This window comes from Schistocerca nitens, chromosome 2 (assembly GCF_023898315.1).
Source record: "Schistocerca nitens isolate TAMUIC-IGC-003100 chromosome 2, iqSchNite1.1, whole genome shotgun sequence".
NCBI classification, from domain to species: domain Eukaryota; kingdom Metazoa; phylum Arthropoda; class Insecta; order Orthoptera; family Acrididae; genus Schistocerca; species Schistocerca nitens.
Genome location: NC_064615.1, coordinates 1,063,011,849 through 1,063,036,198, shown reverse-complemented (window position 1 = coordinate 1,063,036,198; position 24,350 = coordinate 1,063,011,849). Strand labels below are relative to the sequence as shown.

The following is a 24,350-nucleotide window of genomic DNA, read 5'->3' as shown; positions in this document are numbered from 1 at the left end:
TCAAGATGAATATTGTGAACATTTAAATTATTGAGAAAGTGTATAAATTCGTAGAGTTTACACAGTGTGCGCCGATACGGCTGTGTTGTCAGTCTAATCTTCACCTATGACATTTCTAGTCTCTGAGAAGCTCATCTGCAGAAACCAGCGCGGTTTTAGGAAACAGCGGTCATGCGAGACACAGCTGGCCCTCTTTGTGTATGATATACAACAGGCTCTGGATACCGGCTCCCAGGATGTCATATTTCTCGACTTTCGAAAGGCGTTCGACTCAGTTCCGCACTGTCGCTTGCCACAAAAAATGCGGTCTATCCAATGACATATGCGGTTGGATAGAAAGTTTTCTAACAGACAGAAGCAAGAGTAACTTCAGGTGTGCCCCAGGGCAGCGTAATAGGTCCTCTGCATTTTACGATTTACATAAACGATCTAGTTGATGGTATTGACAGCGGCCTTAGACTGTTTGCTGATGATGCTGTAGTCTGTAGGAAAGTAGTATCACACGAAAGTTGTGAACAAATCAATGAGGATTTGCAGAAAATAAATGCATGGTGTAATGACTGGCAGTTATCTCTCAATATTAATAAGTGTAACCTACTGCGTATAACAAGGCGAAAATCCCCATTAATGTACGAGTACAAAATAAATGATCAGTCTTTGGAAGCGATAACATCCGTCAAGTGTCTGGGTGTGACTATTCGAAATGATCTCAAATGGAATCATCAGATTACACAAGTAACGGGTAAGGCGAACTTTAGATTGCGGTTTATTGGTAGAATCCTGAAGCGATGCAATTCTTCAACATAGGAAATAGCTTACAATACGTTAGTTCGTCCAGTCTTGGAGTATTGATCGTCTGTATGGGACCCTTACCAGTTGGGTCTGATTCAAGAGATTGAGAAGGTCCAAAGAAGAGCGGCAAGATTCGTGACTGGTACATTCAGCCATCGCGAGAGCATTACAAATCTCATAGAATGTTTGAAGTGGGACACACTTGCAGACAGACGGCGCGCTAAACAGAATGGGCTGCTCACTAAATTCCGAAATACGATCTTCACCGAGGATGTACAGCATATATTGTTACCACCAACTTTCAAATCGCGCAATGATCATCATTCAAAGATAAGGGAAATAAGAGCTTGTACTGAGGCGTTCAGACAATCGTTTTTCCCTCGCGCGATCCGCGAGTGGAACAGAGGGGTGGAAATACGACTTGTGCCCTTCGCCACACACCGCTTGGTGGCTAGCGGAGTATATATGTAGATGTAGATACTTGCTCCACCAGCTATTGACGACAGATAGTATTCTCTCAGATTTCAGTGAAAAGCAGCGATCAAAAGAGCTACACAGATCATGAATGCAGTTGGACTGCAACAAGAACTGGTGTATCAAGTATCGTGTCGGCTTAGGTAACTGCAGAGCAGATGATGGTAACGAAACAGATAGCTAGACATTGCGTCTCATTTGCGCCACCTTGGCACGCCTTTGGCGGTTTTCATTCTCTGCTATCTTCCTTTTTGCGGACGGAGCTTCAAATGACTCGAGGGAACCGCAAAACCTCACAGAGCATAGGGAGTATCTGGTGCGTCCGTAGCATTCAGCCCCCTCCAGCCGGTTACTTCACGGTGAAACAAAAGCATCTGGTACGGTATTGCAATATTTGTGTACAATGCTGGAAACATTACAAAAACTGTGTTCTCTTGTGTTCACCTGTTCCGTACAAAGCTACGATTCCTAGAGAAGATAATTTTGATTTGTGACGTAACCTGGGATGTTACTATCCACAGAGTGGTTATTGTCGATATGCAGTGAAAAGAAATAAGTATGACAGTAAATTATTTGAGGTTAAAGAGTAATAGCTAAGACACGTTAACGAGAAAGTGGAGACGGAACGAATGACATGGTAAAAGTTAGACTGTTATTTTGGATAATCAGATATTGAGCTGAACCTTGGGTCACGATCTGAGTTAACTTTGTTTACAACCGTTTCATCGACCGCGTGATTTTACCACTCGTCATTAGTTTCAAGCTTGAACTCATCTTCAGACAACGGCACAAGTGGTAGGTGGAACTTGCAAAACAGCTCAAAATTAATTACAACAGCGGTAAACAATCGTTATACCGAATGTGAGTCTACTGTCTTCATCACTGTGTCATCTTGCTCGGACATTCAACATCATCACGATTTTTTTATTATTTTTTTATTTTTATTAATACGCCATGCGTCATTTCAAATGGTCACCAAAGAACTACAAGTCGTATTGATTTGAAGTGTTCAGCAAAAGCCTTTTAGATGACCCTGAAGGACTGATTCTCTTCGACTTCTTCATATTTATTGAATCTGAAGGCCAATGCCTGGACATAATTTCTTAAAAGCAGTACGACACATTGAAAAATCGCCTTTAAAAGCGTTAAGACAAAACACTTATACATCACTCGCCAGTAGCTGAATGTAGTGTGTAACTTGGTGGCTGAGTGGCTTAATGACTAAAATCCTAAAGGTCTAACGTTCAAACCTTAGTCGGTTCTAACAGTGTGTAGCATACAACTTCGTAATCTTGAAGTCTTTGGTATTCGATTCTCGATAGACTGAACTTACTTTGTTAATTTTATTGAAGTTCTATATTTATTTTCAAATGAAAATTTTAATTAAGAAACACTGAATCATAATTTTTTAAACAAGTCTTTCACTTATCAATTACTGGTTGTATGGAAATGAAATTTGACACCAACATGCTAAATATCTTTCTGTAAATGTCGTTTTGTTAAAAGTTTATATATCACCAATACACTGTTCAGTCTGCACACATGAAGTATATTTTTCGTATTTTTTGTTTTGAAAACCCACATTTTCATGTGATTAGCAGTTTAAAAAAAGACTATTTTTATTGCAAACTTACGTTTCAATATTTTTGATTATATTTACATTTGTTAATAGATACGAAATTCAAATAAATGTATAAAGAAGTTGCTATTAATGAAGTTTGAACCATCTGCTTTACGATGACAAAGACTTTTACGCTATGCACTGAGCTACCGACGACTATTTTGCTAAGCTAGAAATGTTTTGCACTTATCAGAGCTTGGAAATTAATTTTGAAAGGCGATTTAATTGAATTCTTTTTTATTTTCGCCCTGCTGCTTTAGGAAATTGATGTTCGGGCACAGCTTGAAAGCCCTGGGTTATATACCATTCCATGCGGCCCCCTTGTTAGATAAATTCTGCGTACTAGCAATGGTGCACTTTAACGCAGTTTTGGAGCAAATTACGTACTGTCTTTGGAAATGAAGTGATTGTGTCATATATATATATATATATATATATATATATATATATATATATATATAACAAATGTGAATTGTAAAACTGTCATATGACTGCGTCGTATAAGTATTATAAAAAATTGAAAGGAAGAATATTTAATGAAATATCCCGCGCTTTCGTCAAAATTTAGCTGAATCACCTACCGGCCCTTGTATTGCGTTTACAGCTAGCGATATAACAGATACTTCTACAGAGAGTATGTTATAAGCAAACCACGGAACAGAACCGACAGGATGCAACTCGGGCAGAGTTCCGGCCGTTTATCTGGGCCGCAAATCGGCTCACGCGAGAAACTCCCTCAAACTCTGTTCATTAGCGCCAGGCAGGAAGGAGCCCGAGTTTCGCCCCATATTCGAATACGGAACACAAAGCAGAAAAAAGAGCCGCCCTGCACGAACTACGCCTCCGCTGCAGACTCGGACAGCAGGGATTGCCTGTGCTCTGCACACTGCACTACCTCCACTTCCCTCCTAATCGCGGCTCTCCATCAGTCGGCGGAATTGCTCCACGGCATGCGAACGTCTGACTCTTCCGGTATTCCCTAACACTGGAATACCCATCACTCAGCAAACGCTTCCATTTCGAAAAATTGTTTCTATCGGTCATAATGAGTTGCAATTTCATTTTAAACATCAAACGTCAGAACAAAATTACAACGCTGGACAAAATATTTGTAACTCTTTGGAGACATCATGCTAACATAGTGGCACACTGCCTCTAGCTTTGATAATGGTCTCAGATCGGTGATTAAGAGTGTCTGCAAGTTTCCTCACCTATGTCATACGCAGATGGAGCGACAAGTTGATGATTAGATCAAGTAGAGGTAATAAATAGCGGGGATCCTACGTTTCACCCTCTATTCCAACGGCACAGGCATTTCCTATCGGATTAAGATCGGGCGATTTAAAGGGAAAATTACTTTAAATTACAGTATAAAGACGGAGAAAAGGTGAATATTAAAAACTAGTCACCGAAGCACAGAAAACGACAGGCAAATATACTTCTCACTGGAGGAAATATGCTCCGCAATAAAAATAATTAAAAATAGAAAATCTCCAGGCATATCGAATTAATAAAATATGGAGGCAGGCATTATAGGAACTGCTGCATACTTTGCTTAATACTATCACGAAGGAAGACAGGATGCCAAGAGAATGGAAAGAAAGTATTACAATTGCAGTGTATAAAAAAGGAGATAAAGAAATGTTAGATAATTACTGGGAAATTACCGTGCTTGATACCACCTTAAAAGTGTTAACGTCATTAAATAGAATCAGAATGCTGAATTATATGGGAATAGCAGAAGAACGGCAAGTATTCAGGAAATACAGGAGCACAATAGATGCTATTTTCGCTTTAAGACAGACTATGGAGAAATCCAAAGAGTTTAACAAGCCAGCCTACCTATGCTTCGTTGATCTGCCAAAAGCCTTTGATAGGATAAGAAAGCATATGATTCAAACCTTAAACGACAGAGAGTACCAAAGGGTTTTGTGAAAATGACAGGTAATGAAACTAGAATTAAAACAGACGAAGGAGTCACAGATAAAATTATGCTAGGTAAAGGAATAAGACAAGGAGACTCATTACGTCCACTCCTGTTCAATTTAATAACGGATCACGTCATTGATGATATAAGTAAGAAACCGGGCTAGAAAACTGGAAATAAAGTGGTAAATACTACGTATTGCACTGACGATTCTATACAAATAGCAAACAATGAGAATAATTTACGAAGGTTACTTCACCAAATTAATAAAACCGCTAAGCAATATAACATAGAAATCTGATGTACAAAACTAAGAGTATGGTAGTATCAAAAGCACCTGTACCACGTAAATTAGGAGAACACGGTGCGTCAATTGAACAAGTGATGACCTGTAGTTATCCAGGGACTTTTATCACCAGCTATGAAGACTTACCCATGAAAGTGAAAAATCAAGTAACAAAGGCAGCAAGGGTAACCAGACACGTGCAAAATACTGCACAGAGAAAGAAATTTATGACAAATGAAGATAAAATAAAAACATACAAAACAATGGTGCGTCCTATTTTAACATATGCTTTAGAAATTGGATCAGAAACGAAAAAAATGAAACAAAAGTTAACGGCAGTGGAAATGAAGCTACAAAGACAGATCCAAGGAGTAACCATGTGGGACAAAAGAACAAATTTGTCGATAAGGGAACAGTGTGGAATACAAAATAAAAATAAGTGGATGAAGACAAGAAAAAGAAATTGGAAGGATCATGTGGAAAGGACGTTCATTTTTTCCACGCGCTGTTCAAGATTGGAATAACAGAGATTTATTGCGAAGGTGGTTCGATCACCCCTCTGCCAGGCACTCAAGTGTGATTTGCAGAGTATCCATGTAGATGCAGATCTTTCAAGACTAGCTAAAATTTGTAAAGATGGACAACCGCAAGGGAAACGACTGCCCAGATGACCACCCGAGAGATGGAACAGTGTAGTGTAGTAATATAATGTTTGAAATGAGAGATTTGCGTGGCTTGACTAATATTTGGATACGATTTCTCCCGATGTCGCACACAGTCCAGACAGCTGCAGCACAGTATATCTGCCTCCACATTTAGCACGTTGTAACGGAACGGCATTCCGTTACCACTGGAGCTACGGCGATAATTTCTTGACGAACAGTTGCTAACTCTTGACAAACAACCGTTGTTTAGTACTTTTAATGAATGAATTATCCTGTGTGAAAGACGTTTTTGGAAAGCACACCGCTAGGCGGGAAAAGGGAACATGTAGCTGGCTACTGTTTAGACAAATTATTCGGGATACATTATGATGACTGACTAAATGGTTGGCTGAAGCCTTGTACTCATTGCTGACCTCGAGAACATTGTGGAACATCCCGCATAGTTCTCTTGTGAACATCTTAGCGGAGTGGCTTGCCACTTATCACCTGCGATGTGCCAGATGCGTCTGTTTCTTGTAGGTGACAGATGATCGCTACCGCAATGCGGTGTCGAGTTGGGTTTGTAATCAGTGTCGTTGTACTGCCTACACCCGTCGAGCAGCCTCATGACCCGACGACTTTCCTAACCACATTGACAGTTCGGTTTTAATCATTTTTATCCTTTTTGCGTTACTGCTTTGTTAAATAGTACGACTCTCAAAAGTTACTGGGGCTAGATGTGCGTCTACCTCAGTGGCACATCGCGTTCCAACACCTGGGAACCCACGACACAGCACAATTGGCGGTGCTACGACAGTTGGAGGTAATGCCCGTTACTGGCAGCCCTGCTGTGTACGAAGGTTTGTGAGGCAGATGATCTTAGCAACAATTATGAGCGAAATCTTAGGTAGTTGCGCTTGGAAACGCCTTTACTTGTATTATTAATTAGCCGATTACTCGTCCTTCGTAGGTGTGGAAAGCTGAAGGTGCACCTTTAAACAATATCCAAGGAAATAATCATAAGCCGTTTCTCACGAAGATCTTTAAATTCCATTGCACGTCCTAAGTTAATAAAGTAATCGCAGGTGCTTAATGCGCGAAAGTAATGGGAGGGAAAAATCACAAAGTCTGGGTTGGTCTTCGAGACATGCCAGTATGGCTTGATTGGTTACAACAATCGCTCGTGATAAGCAAAACATTCTGGTTGCATTCCCGGTGTGGCACAATTTGCAGTTGTCACAGCAGACGACTAGTCGAGATCTGCTTGCGAAAAAGACTTTAGGACAATATTTACTGTCCTTGACTCTGGACAACATTAATTTTGTTTCTACTCAGAACCTGAAAGCAGGCCATTAGCTGCCAGTGTGGGTAACACTAACCCTTCAGCTGGAGGTTGGAAAGATAAGAGTCTCATCTTGGGAACTAATCCTCGTAGCGAAGGCAGCAGACTGGAAACTGACGCCTGATGAACGTGAAGTATAAGTCTGATGGCATCTGAGAGGTCCTGAGAACGTAGACGACCTCCCAACATAGTTGTAATGGTGACTATAGTTTGAACGTGCGTATTTAAGGCTTGGACCAACAGTGACTCATGAATATCAATTGAAATACACAAGTGATTGCAACCGGTAACTTCTATTTTATTTACTCACTAAACGTTTCGGAGGAGTTTTGGCTCAGTCGTCCAACAGTGATGACATTCTAACAATTTGCAAGGCTCCAGATGTTTGTTGCAGTGTACTATTATATTAATGACATACTTAATCACCTGAACAGTTTTTAAAGCCTGTGTATTGAGATCTGTTGTCCATTTCGTGTTTCCGACGTTATGCAGAGTGGGGTGCAACAGCTGGTACATCTCCATACAGACGCTGTAAATGAAAAATTTCCTGTGTTTGATCATGCTTAGTAAAAATCTGAATTGGTAGCAAATATGTTTTCATAGCAGCAGGAGGGGTGCAACACTATATTCCCTGAATTCCGAAAATGAACTCACCAAGTAGATTTATTTAAAATAAAATCGATACGTCGTCTGAGCAAGTTACAGTGACTTTCGACAGTCACGGGTTGACTTTCCGAGTAATATTTACATTACACACACCAGCTTTTATGAACAGTTCATAAGTAACATCCTGATCGCACCACAATACACTTTGGGAGTCTTCATGTGCCTTTGTTGAATTCCTGGAGTACCCAATTTTACGTCAGGTTTACAGGGGGGAAAACCAAGTAGTTCCAGATGCAATTAGCGCCTAATAGCCTTTGATGTGCTTCAGAAGACGGCTGATATGACATTTCGTTGACGTCAGCTGCTAGTCACAACTGGCGATGTTACAAGGTTTGTGAAGTACGCCGGTAGGCGCTTGTCGCAAAGCGTACACAACTATTCGTCGTCGTTGAGTGTTGCTTATCTTCACCCTTCCGCTACGTGAACGCTGCCCTAGGTGTCATAGGTTTTTGAGAGAGGTTACTCTTCTTTCTCATACGCATGACATTTGTCGTTTATTTATATAGTTTAAACCCACATTGGAGCACTAAAATCAAACATAATACAACAGTCTACAATGGTTTAGATCTTATCAGTCAGCAATTTCTTCGTTTCCCAAAATTTCTTCATTCGCTGTAATCTGGCTACCCGTTCTTCTGCAGATATGACATACTTCTTCCGTTCTGATGGTCTGAATGTCAGCCGTGTATATTTGCTCTTCAGAAGCAGTTTCCCTTCTCTGTGTTGATTTTGGTGTGTGGTGATGTTCAATTCATCCAGATCACTTTGTAATTCTTTAAACCAGGTGTTTTTGGTTTTACTGTTCCAGAAGCAGTCAAAAAGTTGCTTCAGGATTCTAGTACTTGGTAGGCGAGATATGTGGCCGAACAATGCAATCTTTCTTTTCCGCATTGTATCAATAATGGATTCACTTTCTTTATGCACTACTGGATTGGGCAAAAGTCTCCACTGCCAATTAACTTGATGTTTTTTTTACTGGTAATTGTTCGGAGTATTCTTCTATCAACTTTCCGCAATTTGTAAGTTGTTGCTTGAGTATTTAGTTTGAATAGTGTTTCACTTGCGTATGTTGCTTCCGGTTTAACGACGGAGGAGTAATGTAGAAATTTAGCATTTATTGGGAGAGATCGTTTTTTGTAGGTTGGCCATGTGGTTCTCTGCGCTCGCTGTAGATTTAATGTTCTACTATCTATTGACGCTCTTTCATTAGCATGCCAGGTAATAATCTCACCAAGATATTTAAGCTTTTTTACTACTTTAATTTTTTGAACATTATGGACTATGATAAGGTTGTGTCAACTGGGAAGTTAGGCATCATTTCTGTTTTCTCAAACGAAATTTGCAATCCAACCTTTGCCGCTGACCGTTCTAGTTGTTCTATCTGAACCTCTGCTTCATCAATATTGTTTGCTAACAGCGCCAAATCATCTGCAAATGCAAGGCACTTAAGTCGAATCTTTCTTCCAATCTTAACAGATCGTTGTTATATCTTGTTCCATTCACACATGATTTTCTCCAGCACACAACTGAACAATAACGGAGTCTCCTCATCTACGCCACTGCGAACAAATTCCGAATTTAACCCAGAATACTGAATTCAACTTTTTCCAGCCATATGCTACTGACGAAAAATTCTGCCACCACACAGGTCCCAGCTGGTTACATCTTGGTGCCACCGCACTTGCATTCGTCTAGGGCTATACAGGCGAGTATATACACTACCTCACAATACCGCAGAGTACCGTGGACCTCCAAGTCTTCAACCAGTTCAGTGGTTTCAGACTTCATATAACAAATCAGTCGGTCGGTTTATGTACAGCGAAACTGGAAGGCGCTTTTTCATTTTTTCGTTTATTTATTGCATATTTAAAAACCTTTTACCATAATTTTAAAACAGGTGGTTCATTTTACAGTTCTCATCATGTAATAATATTTTTCCATTAAACAAGTGAATGGTACTTTCAGAAAATAAAATCAAAGAAATGAGTTAAAAGGAAAATTACAAAAAAATAGAAACTGCAAATTACTTACACGAAACGGAGGGCGTTAAGTAAAAATGTTGGTAATTTTAAAGAGAATAAAAGAAACATCGGAAAATGGTTGGGTCGTTCGAACGGCTAACAGACTCATCTGCAAAAGTAGGGGACGACTACAGAGATTTTGATCACTTCACAATTGACTGGGTGAATTACAACTCCGTAAGCTAGCTGCAGAATAGAGGAGTCTGGCCTCGACATCCAGAGACAATAGTCATGTGTGTCAGAACTGATTGCGCGTGTGTGTGTGTGTGTGTCTCGGTGTGTGTGTGTGTGTGTGTGTGTGTGTGTGTGAGAGAGAGAGAGAGAGAGAGAGAGAGAGAGAGAGAGAGAGAGAGAGTTTTTTTGTCTATTACAGAAGAAGGCTATTTGGCTTAAAGCATACTTCTTTAGCGGTCTTTTTGTTGTGCCTGTCTGCGACTCTACATTTCCACTATATGGTGAGTAGCGAACTACCATTTACATAATACTGTCATCATTCCATCCTGGAATTTCAATTGTTAGAATAGAGGAAAATTTCTTTCAAACAAAGCTTTCCCACAATATTGCTTAGAATACATTGTCGGCAAACCTACCTTTGATGGAAACATGCTAGAGTTGTTGACAGCAGAGTAGATCTCTCTTCGGATGTTCACACAAAGACTGGGAAAGTTATCATGACGTTAGAAAAGTAAGCATTGAAGTCTACATGTTTAGTAAAATGTACACACATCAAAAACAGTTTTGCATCACCTTGGTTCCGAGAGTTCCGGGACCCGTACAGAAAATTGGAACAGAGATCAACATAAACATCATTTCCACCCTTTTTATTGCTCATGTTGTACCCAATACAGCGAGACCTTCAGAAGTGGTGGTCCGGGTTTCTGTACACACCGGTACTTCTAATACCCAGTAGCACGACCTCTTGCATTGATGCATGCCTGTATTCGTCGTGGCATACTATCCACAAGTTCATCACGGCACTGTTGGTCCAGATTGTCCCACTCTTCACTGCGATTTGGCGTAGATCCCTCAGAGTGGTTGGTGGGTCACGTCGTCCATAAACAGACCTTTTCAGTCTATCCCAGGCATGTTCGGTAGAGTTCATGTCTGGAGAACATGCTGGCCACTCTAGTCTGTATTAACGACAGGGGAGACAATCTCAGTAGCCGTGTTAAGATTGTTTGCAGATGATGCTGTCATTTACCGCTTTATAATATCATCAGATGGCCGAAACGAATTTCAAAATGATTTAGATAAGATATATGTATGATGGGAAAAGTGGCAACTGACCCTGAATAACGAAAAGTGTGAAGTTATTCACATGAGTACTAGAAGAAATCCGCTAAATTTCGATTACTCGATAAGTCACATAAATCTGAAGGCTGTAAATTCAACTAAATACTTAGGGATTACAATTACAAATACCCAAAAATGAAGCGATCACATAGATAATGTTGTGGGTAGAGCCAACCAAAGACTGCGATTCATTGGCAGAACACTTAGAAGGTTCAACATGTCTACTAAAGAGACTGCCTACACCACGCTTGTCCACCCTATTCTGGAGTACTGCTGTGCGGTGTGGGATCCGCATCAGATGAGACTGACGGATGACATCAAAAAAATACAAAGAAAGGCAGTTCGTTTTGTATTATCGCGAAGTAGGGGAGATAGTGCCATAAAGATGTTACGTGAATTGGAGTGGTTATCATTAAAACAAAGGCGTTTTTCGTTGCGACGGGATCTTCTCATGAAATGGCAATCACCAGTTTTCTACTCCGATTGCGAAAACATTCTGTTGGCGCCCACCTACATAGGAAGAAATGATCACGATAAAATATGAGAAATCAGGGCTCGTACAGAAAAATTTAAGTGCTCGTTTCTCCCGCGCCGTTCGAGAGTGGAACGGTAGAGAGACAGCTTGAAGGTGGTTCACTGAACCCTCTGCCAGGCACTTTATTGTGAATAGCAGAGTAATCACGTAGATGTAGTCGAGCGATTTCTTTATCCTGAAGGAAGTCATTCATTAGATGCGCACGATGGGGGCGCGAATTGTCGTCCATGAAGAGGAACGCCTCGCCAATATGCTGCCGATTCGGTTGCACTTCCGGTCGAAGGATGGCATTCAAGTATCATACAGCCGTTACGGCGCCTTCCATGACCACCAGCGGCGTACGTCGGCCCCACATAATGCCATCCCAAAACAGCAGGGAACCTCCATCTTTGCCGCACTCGCTGGACAGTGTGTCTAAGGTGTCGTGGTTGCAAAGATGGACCTCGCCATGGACGTCGGGAGTGAAGTTGCGCATCATGCAGCCTGTCGCGCACAGTTTGAGTCGTAACAAGACGAAAAGCATTATTCAACATGGTGGCGTTGCTGTCAGTGTCCCTTCGAGCCATAATCCGTATGTAGCGGTGATCCACTGCAGTTGTAGCCCTTGGGCGGCCTGAGCGAGGCATGTCATCGACAGTTCCTGTATCTCATCCATGTCCGAACAACATCGTTTTGGTTTACTTCGAGACGCGTAGATACTTCCCTTGTTGAGAGCCCTTTGTGGCAAAAAGCAACAATGTGGACGCGATCGAACCGTGGTATTGACCGTCTAGGCATGGTAGAACTACAGACAATACGAGACGTGTACCTCCTTCCTGGTGGAATGACTGGAACCGATCGGCTGTCGGACCCCCTCCGTCTAATAGGCTCTACCATGGTTGTTTACAACTTTGAGCCATTTTAGTGACATCTCTGAACAGTAAAAGGAACTATGTGTGTGAAACCATATCCACAGTGAACGTCTATCTTCAGTTCTGGGAACCGGGGTGATGCAAAACTGTTTTTAATGTGTGTATAAGGAGGTGATTCTATGGTTTCTCAGAAAGAAGATAGAATAATTTGAAGAATAATTTGACACAGGCAATGAAAACCCACTGTACTGTAGTTGAATTGGCGATCAAATTCTGAGAAAATATGCACCTGACACAATAATTACAGATGCAAAGGATCACCCTCGTTTTACGGACAATATCAGAAAGTTTCGTAAGAAACAGCGCCCACTACTCTACAGCTACAAAACAAAGCACAAATCCACATACATGTACGTGGGCTGAAATTCTCTTGGCCAAAGGGGGGACAAAACGTGAAGATAGTGATAGCTACCATAACGAAATATTATCACAGACATGTGTGAAGAGTGTTAATGTCATAAAAACCAAATCCAGGCAATGCAAGACGTGAAATATAAAACAGCAAAGCAAATACGAAATGTTCCATTTTATCTTTAAAGGTTGCTTTACGAAGGAAAATCACGAAAAGTCACCATCATAACCGCACCGCTCCGATTATTAGGCATAGAGTAATCAGTACTCGAAGTGTTGAACAATATAGTCAGTGAGATGAATTGCTGGTACTGACATTTTAGACTGCCAAGTGGCACTGTTCATATAAGTGGCGTATTGCACCCTGGTCGCTACGACTTACATACGCTAGCGGCAAAAACAAAAAGCAAGTGACAACATGGGTATCTCATCTATATGCCGAATTTATTTACAGGAACTACACTTATGCTCATAAATTACGGATAATTGCAGAATGTGGTTCCGCACAACATGGCACTACAAAAAACTGGCGCTAATAGCATAGACACATAGGGAACACACTCGACACAGATCTGTAAGTCCACGGTATTGGTGATAAGTTGAGAAAACGGTCCCGAAACACATGTGCTACGAAACACCACTGTTTCCTGGGCATGTACCCCGACACCAATATGGGATATGATCACCATGCACACGTACACAGGCCGGACGACGGGTTGGCATACTCTGGACCAGGTGGTTGAGCGGCTGCTGGGGCATAGCCTCCCATTCTTGAAACTGTGCCTGTCCGAGCTGCTGAAGTGTTCTAGGGGTTTGAAGACGTGCAGCTATACTTCGACCGAGAGCATCCTAGACGTGCGCGATGGGGTTTAGGTCTGGAGAACAGGCAGGCCACTCCATTCGCCTGATAGCTCTGTCAAAGACATGCAGGGGTGAACGTGCACCAATCATAATCCGACCCCACACCATCAAACCACGACCTCCATACAGATTCCTTTCAAGGATATTAAGGTTTGGTATCTGGTTCCTGGTTCACGCCAGATGAAAACCGAGCGAGAATCACTGTTCAGACTATACCTGGACTCATCCGTGAGCATAACCTAGGACCACTGTTCCAATGACCATGTACTGTGTTCTTGACACCAGCCCTTACGGCCTCTTCTGTGATCAGGGGTCAGTGGAATACACCTTGCAGGTCTCCAGTCGAATAAACCATGTCTGTTCAGTCGTCTGTAGCCTGTGTGTCTGGAGACAACTGTTCCAGTGGCTGCAGTAAGGTCCCGAGCAAGGCTACCTGCAGTACTCCGTGGCCGTCTGCGGGCACTGATGGTGAGATATCGGTCTTCAGATGTTTCAAATGGCTTTGAGCACTATGGGACTTAATATCTGAGGTCATCAGTCCCCTAGAACTTAGAACTACTTAAACCTAACTAACCTAAGGACTTCACACACATCCATGCCCGAGACAGGATTCGAACCTGCGACCGTAGCGGTCGCGCGGTTCCAGACTGAAGCGCCTAGAACCGCTCGGTCACTGCGGCCGGTACCGTTCATTCCATGCAAACACAGCCTCCACCGTTATGGAGCCACCAACAGCCTTATTGAGAACTTGGATCCGCGGGTTCATGGGGTCTGCGCCACCCTCTAACCCTACCATCTGCCCTCACCGAGAACACTAATTCCTCGATCGTGTAGTGTGCAGTCTTATATGGATTTCTGTCGGGAATATGGATTGCTGCCAAATGACGATTTCAGGAATTGTGTGAATTCTCATGCAGGCAGCTGTGTGAAACTTCGTAAGAAAGGCGCCGATGCTGATTTTCCACTTCTATTATACAGCGCGCGGTGTGTCAGAAAAGGTCATCGATAAGGAAAAACACAAGGTTCGACAACTGTGAGTTGTTCATCGAAAAGAGCATTATTGTAGTCTCGTGTTGAGTACACCCTACCAGCGACCGTTTCCGAAACTGAGTTATCTACAAAAATGGCTCTGAGCACCATGGGACTTGACTTCTGGGGTCATCAGTCCCAGTTATCAGCCGACTCCGCTTATGACTACTTCGGGTTCTGTCGAGAAGTCTGCTACGTGATCGTCACGTACGACAGAGCTCTACCGCTGGACAAAATAAGATAGCTGAAGTAGACGAATCGCACGAAAATACACGTAAGGACGACCACTAAAATCAGAATTGAACTAATACGGACCTTCGAATGCACTGAAAGGAAGTCCTGGTTGTGCTTCATAGTTCTAGTACATTCGAGAAGCAAGAAAACTTCAGTGTCTCTCACAAATTGCTTTATCTTGACAGGGACCAAAATTATAGCACAGACGGCTTTTAAGTCGTAGAACACCTTCAAGAAATAAGGATTCCAACATGAATTTGTAAACCATTCTGGGAAATTTGTCCCTTCCGACGATCCATCAATCCACATACAGAATATAGAGCGCCTCTGGAAATCTGTCATATCGTCGATTAATAGAGACAGCCGACGTGGAGACAGGGTCGAAACGTACCTCCACTGTACTTCCAAAATTGGCGACTGTGTGAGAAAATTCAACCTTCTCTGACCCAATATTCCTCAGAGATATATCTACTGTACCCTGGGTTACGGGGAACAAGAACTGCTTTCGGCAGCCAATACAGCCAGCCGAATAGTCCATGAAGAACACGTGACTGACGAGTAAAGTAAGTAAAATTAATAGTTTCCTTTGTAATTAATGTTAACTTCTAGTTACACAAAGCGAATCGACATCATCGGTTACACACGAGAAACTCGCGCGTGCGTCTGGTTTGCAGCGCGGCAGCGTGGTTCGTGCTGCCCGCTCGAGCGTCTCCGTCATTGGCCTGCTTTGTGAGCTCGCAACGAAACGCGCTACTCAGCCGTCATTAAGAAAGATTCGTCTCCCAGACTACAGCTTAAATCAATAAAAGTCAATTACGCCCCGAGAGCACCTATCACTGGAGATTCTGTGAGCGGAGTAATGTCTGGAAAGACGCATCGCTCATACCCATCGACAAAAAAGTAGAGATGATCCACAGAACAAGCATCTTATATTATTCACATCTATCTGTGGCAAAATCTCCTTTCCAGCACTTATCCCGTCGTACAAGGTCGGTAGTGTTCATGATTTGGAAATTTCCTATCGCCGCAGTCGAGAGAGTGCCCTAAGGTAGGGAAATTGTGTGTATTAGCTGTCTTGTGAACTGTGTAAACGTTTTCCTGTGTGTTACCGTATTTTAACGTTTGTGTGCCATATTTTCTAAGTGGGGACTGGGAACCTACATAAAAGACCATCGAAAGCCATCTAAAAACCATTCTCAGGCTGGCCGGTGTACCAGACCAATGGACGTCTGGGAAGCTAGCGTGCTGCGCGTTAAGCTATACGAGCACGTCTTTTTGTATCACAATCTTAGAACCTATTCCGAATTCAAACATTACTACCCGCCTGTACGAAAATGATCTTTTCCATGGAACCAATAACCCCACGCCCGATTCTTTTAAGAATTGAATTCCCATCTATGGAACAAATTGACACGTTCCATTGCTTTACAGATGATTTCGTGTATTGAGTATTACCTAAGCAATAAACTTTTTTCGTTGTATTATTTTGTGGGGGGTGTCAGCGAGAAAAAGTTTCGAAAAAGCTTGAAACTGTATGCAGAGTTTGTTCGGCGTCGCTAAATTCTTCATTTTCAAATACTGAATGGATAAAGTCTGCGTAATCTCGGCGCCCGCTATTACGCTGCCTGAAGACATACAGTTTCTAACTTTAATACTCGAGTTATTGTGTTAAACCTTTAATCTATTAATGAGCAGTTTATTACAACATTTAAATGTTCAAGTTCAGTCAGTATTTATATGAATTTTGTTGCATCACATAGGAAGGCTGTGGGGTAACTTTCAGCCAAATTTCAAGCATCTGCCTCGCAATGGGAGAGAATTACGGGGTTTCGAAAAACTGAGCCCTTAAAATTATTGCGTAGTGTAGATACTGTAGTGGACTGTTAAGGCAGCCAGTCCACAGTGAAGTAGCCGAAAGGGCACGCGTAAACTCACGCCGTCTTGCGTTAAGTCTGGAACAGGATTCGTAATGAATGTGATAAAGAAAAGAACGTAGCTACTAGAACACTTAACTTTTATATCGTCCTTTTGTATACAGCAATCTTGATGATACAAGTGAGACTATCTTGAGATACATGCAATGGTACAAAGGGCGCCTTGCTAGGTCGTAGCCATGGACTTAGCTGAAGGCTATTCTAACTGTCTCTCGGCAAATGAGAGAAAGGCTTCGTCAGTGTAGTCGCTAGCAACGTCGTCGTACAACTGGGGCGAGTGCTAGTCAGTCTCTCGAGACCTGCCGTGTGGTGGCGCTCGGTCTGCGATCACTGCCAGTGGCGACACGCGGGTCCGACATGTACTAACGGACCGCGGCCGATTTAAAGCTACCACCTAGCAAGTGTGGTGTCTGGCGGTGACACCACAGATACCTTCCGAAAACATCGATGAAAAAAACTTACTTCTCAACTCTGCACCTGGTTCACTGTACACAATGACTTTATTCACAATAGTGAGGACTTTTAGTTTGAAATCGACCATTAACTAACGTTTCAGTAACGCGTTCCAGACTCTTGATCACTCCCGCAACCGCGCCCTCAAGTATCTGCGGCGAAACTACTACTTAATTTCTTCCCTTAAACACCAATGATGGTAGCGGCGGGTTGTAGATGGAATGTCGCTCTCGCTGCAGTTGCGGCAGGAAGGAAAGTGCACAGCTGTACAGAGCAGCGTGCTGGAGCAGCTATATTTGGCGAGATACTTCCTGCTGCCTGGCCTCGAGACAGACGGACAGACAGACGAGGTGCTTTCACTGCCGACGCTCGCAACACTGCATCCGCTGCCGCCACGGGACAATGCACTCTAGCCGGCGGCGCTCGGGTTGACTAACACGGTGGAGCAACTGCATGTCGCCGACTCTCCCCCGGCTCCGTGGCACATCGTCGCTTTCCTCAGCAGGCCCGGCAGTCATGTTCTCCCTGCAGATTGCTCTCACAGTGTTACGCAACCGTTATGAAAATGTGACGCTGCTGAGGCTTCCGTATTACTACAGCCAGCTCCCACCGAGGACAATGGACCTAGCCGTAGTGCCACGCTCGATAATACAGGTAGCCGTACTGTAGGTGCAACCTCAGCGGTGGGATATCTGTAGAGGGTTCAAATCAAATGGTTCAAATGGCTCTGACCACTACGGGACTTAACATCTGTGGTTATCAGTCCCCTAGAACTTAGAACTACTTAAACCTAACTAACCTAAGGACATCACACACATCCATGCCCGAGGCAGGATTCGAACCTGCGACCGTAGCGGTCGCGCGGTTCCAGACTGAAGCGCCTAGAACCGCTCGGCCACAACGGCCGGCGAAATGTCGTGTGGCTAGGGCCTCCCGTCGGGTAGACCGTTCGCCTGGTGCAGGTCTTTCGATCTGACGCCACTTCGGCGACCTGCGCGTCGATGGGGATGAAATGATGATGATTAGGACAACACAACACCCAGTCCCTGAGCGGAGAAAATCTCCGACCCAGCCGGGAATCGAACCCGGGCCCTTAGTCTGTAGAGGGGTCACTGAGGTTATTGCAGATAGCCAGCAGCCTTTACAGTAGTTGCAGGGGCACCAGTCTGGATGGTAGACTGACGTAGCATGGTAACATTATTGAACATGGTATTGCTGTGTTAGTACAGTGAATGGCTGAAAGCAAAGGTAAACTACATCCGTTCCCGAGAATACGCAGCTTTACTGTGTGATTTAATGATCGCATCTCTATGGAGGGACCGAGCGAGGTGGCGCAGTGGTTAGCACACTGGACTCGCATTCGGGAGGACGACGGTTCAATCCCGTCTCCGGCCATCCTGATTTAGGTTTTCCGTGATTTCCCTAAATCGTTTCAGGCAAATGCCGGGATGGTTCCTTTGAAAGGGCACGGCCGATTTCCTTCCCAATCCTTCCCTAACCCGAGCTTGCGCTCCGTCTCTAATGACCTCGTTGTCGACGGGACGCTAAACACTAACCACCACCACCACCATCTATGGAGGGGACTACTCAGGAGGATGTTATCACTGGAAATAACAAATGATTATAAATGATAGTTAACTGAAACCCTGCCGACAGGTTTTGTTGATTTACCTCGATGGGGACAGCTGAAAATGTGTGCCCCGACCAGGACTCGAACACGGGATCTCTTGCTTACATGGCAGACGCTCTATCTATCTGACAAGGGGAGGCCGCCAATTGTGAAATTCAGATTCGATTCATACTGCGCATAATAAAAGCTCATGGCCAGAAGTGTAATGTGGCAAAGCACCAAGATGCACTTCTCAGCCGTTGTCGAGAAAATCTACAGTTAAAAGAAACCGTTGCGGTGAAATACTCTCTACGATTAATAATTTTCTACAGCGTCGTGGCGCAGCGGTAAGCGCTCGGGTTCGTAATCCGAAGGTCGCCGGACCGAATCTCGCGCCATACAACTTTTTTTTTATTATTTGTTTTGTGCAATTCAAATGTATACACATACACACACACACACACACACACACACACACACACACATATATATATATATATATATATATATATATATATATATATATATATATATAATTCCCGGCAATCAGTTGCAACAATTATGCATATAATAAGTTGTTGAAAGTCGTATGTCGTGGAAAAATAACACTTGAAATAAAACACAATATCACAAATAATATTCAAGTGGATACAATTTATTGAAAAGTTCGGTATACACTCGCACATAATTAACAATTAGTGACCAGAAGTAGCTGGAGTATCGCACGAACCACAGTGATAGTTAGCATAGAAACACGGAAAGCAGAAAACAGCACGACATCGAGCACATCTGATAAAACGATGCGTTTTTACAAGAACAATTGTTTTTTAAATTATCTGTTGGGAAACACACCTGATTGACATTTTGAAAAATTGTTCTATCGTTCGTCAGGTTTGATGCATACCACGCGTATCGTATCATATCGGCAAAATCGGAGAAGACAATTGGTGGTGGACGATGGATTGAGTTTTTATACAATCGTCTCTGGAGTTGATGTCACGGTTTCGATAAAAAAAAAGCACAATTTTGAAGGCACTTGATCAAATTTTTTACCTGCCGGTAAAAATACACGTCACACGGTTGGACGAGAGGAGTGCACTTTGGAGGAATGACTTTTATAGTGCACGTTGGTAACTTCTTATCGTCCTGGAACATCTCATCGTATAACGCCGGGTTCGTTTGCCCACCCCAAGAGTCGATCAGAAGGAGAAATTCTTTCTTTTGTACGTATGGTTGCAAAGCATTACGCAAGAAGTCCATGAACAAACCCGTTGTTAGTTTACCGGATTTGGAGGATGAAATAACAACGTTGTTATACTTCTTGGCGTACTCTGGGTCCAAACGTACCTGTGGACTCTTGGAGGCATACGAAAACAAGAGGCAAGACTCGTCCAGACATCGTGATTGAATATTGTGCCGTGTACGAATGCGTCACCTTGTTCATGTCGTGTCGCGTTACCAGGACAGCCTTTGACCCTTTTTCGGCGAGAGTTCTGTTGAACGTGGACTGGTACTGGCACCCTGACAAACAAAATATAAAAATATCGTTTGTATAAGAAATGTACGAAATCTGTGTTGTCTATCATATATCAGATTATCATATTCTATCACCATGTCATATGACATTTGTGAACAGCTCTTTACGTACCTGTTTGATCAGTATTAATTATGAAATCTTTGTCGAAGTTAGTTATCAACGTTCGCGTCTGGATCCGAAATGTGTCCGCTGCGGCCAGAATTTCGTCTTGGGTAGCCGTCTCTTTCCTGGAAACAAATTTTGTGAATTTCCGTTGCCGAATCCCATGCTTCTTTTTAAATTCGGTGACCCATGTTTTTGAAGCTTTGAAGTTGAAATCTGGGAACTGACATGCAGCGCCCAAGGCCCACTGCTGCAGGTTTCTGGTAGTAACTTGCTGGACGTTTTGTCCAGCTTCTACGAAGCGATCATGCACCCATGAATCGATGGTACAATATTTATCAAATTTGCTAGCGCCACTTTTGATTCGCTCTACCCACCTGGATAAATAGCCCATATTTTTCAAACGAGAGCACCCCCTTTTTTTTGTAGAGTTTTGAGACTCCAGCCTGGATGTTCTTTGGCCAGATTGATAGCTCTAATTTTGTAATCCAGAGAAATATAGTAGTACCCTTTTTTTTTCTTCTCGTCCGGCTCGTATTCGTCTGATGATTCGTTGGCAATGGGACTCGTTTCAACGTCTTCGTAGGCATTATTATCGTCGATTTCATTAATGACTATCAGTTCCTCATCATGAACGAGGGTTTTTTCGGCGAGCATTCGCAGCGTATTCTGGAACATTTCTTCCCCAATTACCATGGCTTCTTCGTTGATTGATGATGACGGTTCTGCTGCGATGCGATTACTGTTACTATGGAGGCTTTCAAAATACACCAACGCATCTTTCAATTGTTGTTTCGCCACTTCACTGTGTATAGAATCTTTTTCGATCACATCACTTTCATGGGCCCGGATCGCTCTCCAATTGTACCGCCTCCATTTTTCCGTTTGTTTAACAGGGTGTACCAAAGCTCTCACGTACGATGTTATAAGTTGCGCTAGGGACCGCATCTACCTTCTTTCGAAGTTAGCAGGCAACTACGCTGTTATGCGGCGGCTCGTTTCGGCCCATTCAACATCTGTCCTTCAAGTGTAACGAGCGAGTAACGGAGTTTGTATTTCATACCTGCCACAGAAAATTTGTGTTCGTGGGGTCTCTATTCTAATTCGAACGCTTGACTTACACTATACGTATTCGATTCGGAATATCGTTTCTACGTCTTCCGTTAACTATACGTGGTAAACATTATGAAGACAATTAATAACATATGTGAAATACAACTTTGTTTGCGGAAAACATAATGATGTTCGAAGTCGCCAGTTTTTCCACGACAAACGACTTTCAACAACTTATTATATGCATAATTGTTGCAACTGATTGCCGGGAATTTTTATGTGTGTGTGTGTGTGTGTGTGTGTACATTTGAATTACAAAAAACAAATACTAAAAAAAAAGGGTTACATGGCGCGAGATTCGATCCGGCGACCTACGGATTACGAACCGAAGGGCTTACCGCTGCGCCACAACGCTGTAGAAAATTATCAATCGTAGAGAGTATTTCACCGCAACGGTTTCTTTTAACTGTAGATTTTCTCGACAACGGCTGAGAAGTGCATCTTGGTGCTTTGCCACATTACACCTCTAGCCATGAGCTTTTATTATGCGCAGTATGAATCGAATCTGAATTTCACAATTGGCGGCCTCCCCTTGTGAGCCAGCGAGGACACAGATGAATAGCGCGACTACAGGGACTTATCCCTTGCACGCCTCCAGTGAGACCCACATTCAAATGGTTCAAATGGCTCTGAGCACTATGGGACTCAACTGCTGTGGTCATAAGTCCCCTAGAACTTAGAACTACTTAAACCTAACTAACCTAAGGACAGCACACAACACCCAGCCATCACGAGGCAGAGAAAATCCCTGACCCCGCCGGGAATCGAACCCGGGAACCCGGGCGTGGGAAGCGAGAACGCTACCGCACGACCACGAGATGCGGGCGACCCACATTCCCAAATGTACACAATCTACATACGTAATGTACCTAATACATATTTTGCTCATCCACTCATTACTCGCGCACACTACGGTGACGATTCCCGAAAGAGTTCGGGCAATCTGTGCGCATTCGCACAGACGAAGGTCAATGGGTGAGTAGCCTTTACGTTAATTATACATACGAAGATAGCAACTGTTCTCGAAAGAACAGATACCACTGATGACCGTGCAGCTTCTCTAGAATAAATGATAATTAACTGAAACCCTCAGCTGCCGACAGGTGTTGTTGATATACCTCGATGGGGACAAATATCTGTTAGGTATATTATGTATGTAGATTGTGGACAGTTGGGAATATAGGTGTCACTGGAAGCGTGCAAGGGGTAAGTCCCTGCAGTCGCGCTATTCATCTGTGTCCTCGGTGGCTCAGAAGGACAGAGAGTCTGCCATGTATGTAGGACATCCCGGGTTAGAGTCCTGGTCGGGGCACACTTTTTCAGCTGTCCCCATCGAGGTATATCAACAACACCTGTAGGCAGCTGAGGGTTTCAGTTAATTATCATTTATTCTAGAGAAGCTGCACGGTCATCAGTGATATCTGTTCTTTCGAGAACAGTTACTATCTTCAAATATATACAAATGATTATGTTCTACACGATAGAGCTTGGAATGCTGGGTTCGTTAATCTTGTAGGTAGATAAGACAAGTTGAAAGGGAAACGCGATGGATTTAAGATGGATATAAGTGAAAAGTGCTCGCAGGAAGAGTGGGACTTCTGATCATGTGAGTACATGGTTATCAACACAAAAGGGTAATGCGGCAGTAGGTCTAATATTGAGAAAATAAAAGTTCAGGTGAGCTACTGAAAACAACAAAGGAATAACTGGTAGAAGGCAACTGGCGCAATGATTACATTAACGTGACCACTTGTCGAAAGCCTGAATAACGAACTTTTGAGTCAGTGAGTTTCTGGAAGATACCGACATGGATGTCGAGCCATCCTGACTCCAGTGCTGCGGCCATGTGCGCGTAGAGACTCCATGGCGAGAACAGGTTGATCGAGGTGATCCCACACATTCTCGATTGGGTTTAAGTCCTATTTTCCTCAGAATTTCGATCATCTTGCACCATTTTACATTGTCGAACGCTTTTGCCAGGTCGACAAATTCTATGAACGTGTCTTGATTTTTCTTTAGTCTTGTTTCCATTATTAACCGCAACGTCAGAATTCTCTCTCCGGTGGCTTTACCTTTTCTAAAGCCAAACTGATCGTCATCTAGCGCATCCGCAATGTTTTAAGGGAAGTTAGAACGGAAATTTTTTTCACATTTCCGGATTTTTATCTCATTATAAAATTTGCAACTTTCCGAATAAAGTGATTATATATATAAACTCACATGGGAAGTATTTTATTTTATTTTTTAAATGTAATCTACACCGGTTGAAAATGTTTAAATTTTTACGTGCTTTACTTCAAGATTTAATAAAATCGATGAGAAGATTATCACAAAACTAGAATGTGTTGGTCATGTCCAGAAGAGGATGGGCACGAGGTTGAGGAAGTTAAAATAAAGTTTGAGAGACAGGAAACTTTCTCATGGTAAAAATATAAGAGGAAGGCTGACAGACAAAATGACAGATGAACTACAGCAGTATCATGGGATGGTCATTAGAAGTAATACCGCGGATTTGTTGAAAATGAAGCAGGCAGTATGGGCTACCTTCTTCCATAGACTGTCAACTGATGAAAAACCAGTACACCACCTTTGCCCAGTACACCACCTTTGCCCTC

At 42.9% G+C, this 24,350-nt stretch overlaps 1 protein-coding gene across 1 annotated transcript in view; it reads right to left on the bottom strand.

Annotated features, from left to right (window-relative positions):
* Nucleotides 1-24,350, bottom strand: part of LOC126237437 (protein quick-to-court) — a 342,763-nt gene that overhangs the window by 183,438 nt on the left and 134,975 nt on the right. The window contains exon 2 of the mRNA XM_049947552.1: nt 10,364-10,430. Coding sequence (XP_049803509.1) covers nt 10,364-10,378 — 15 coding nt within the window. The 5' untranslated portion in view covers nt 10,379-10,430. The remainder of the gene's footprint in view (nt 1-10,363; nt 10,431-24,350) is intronic.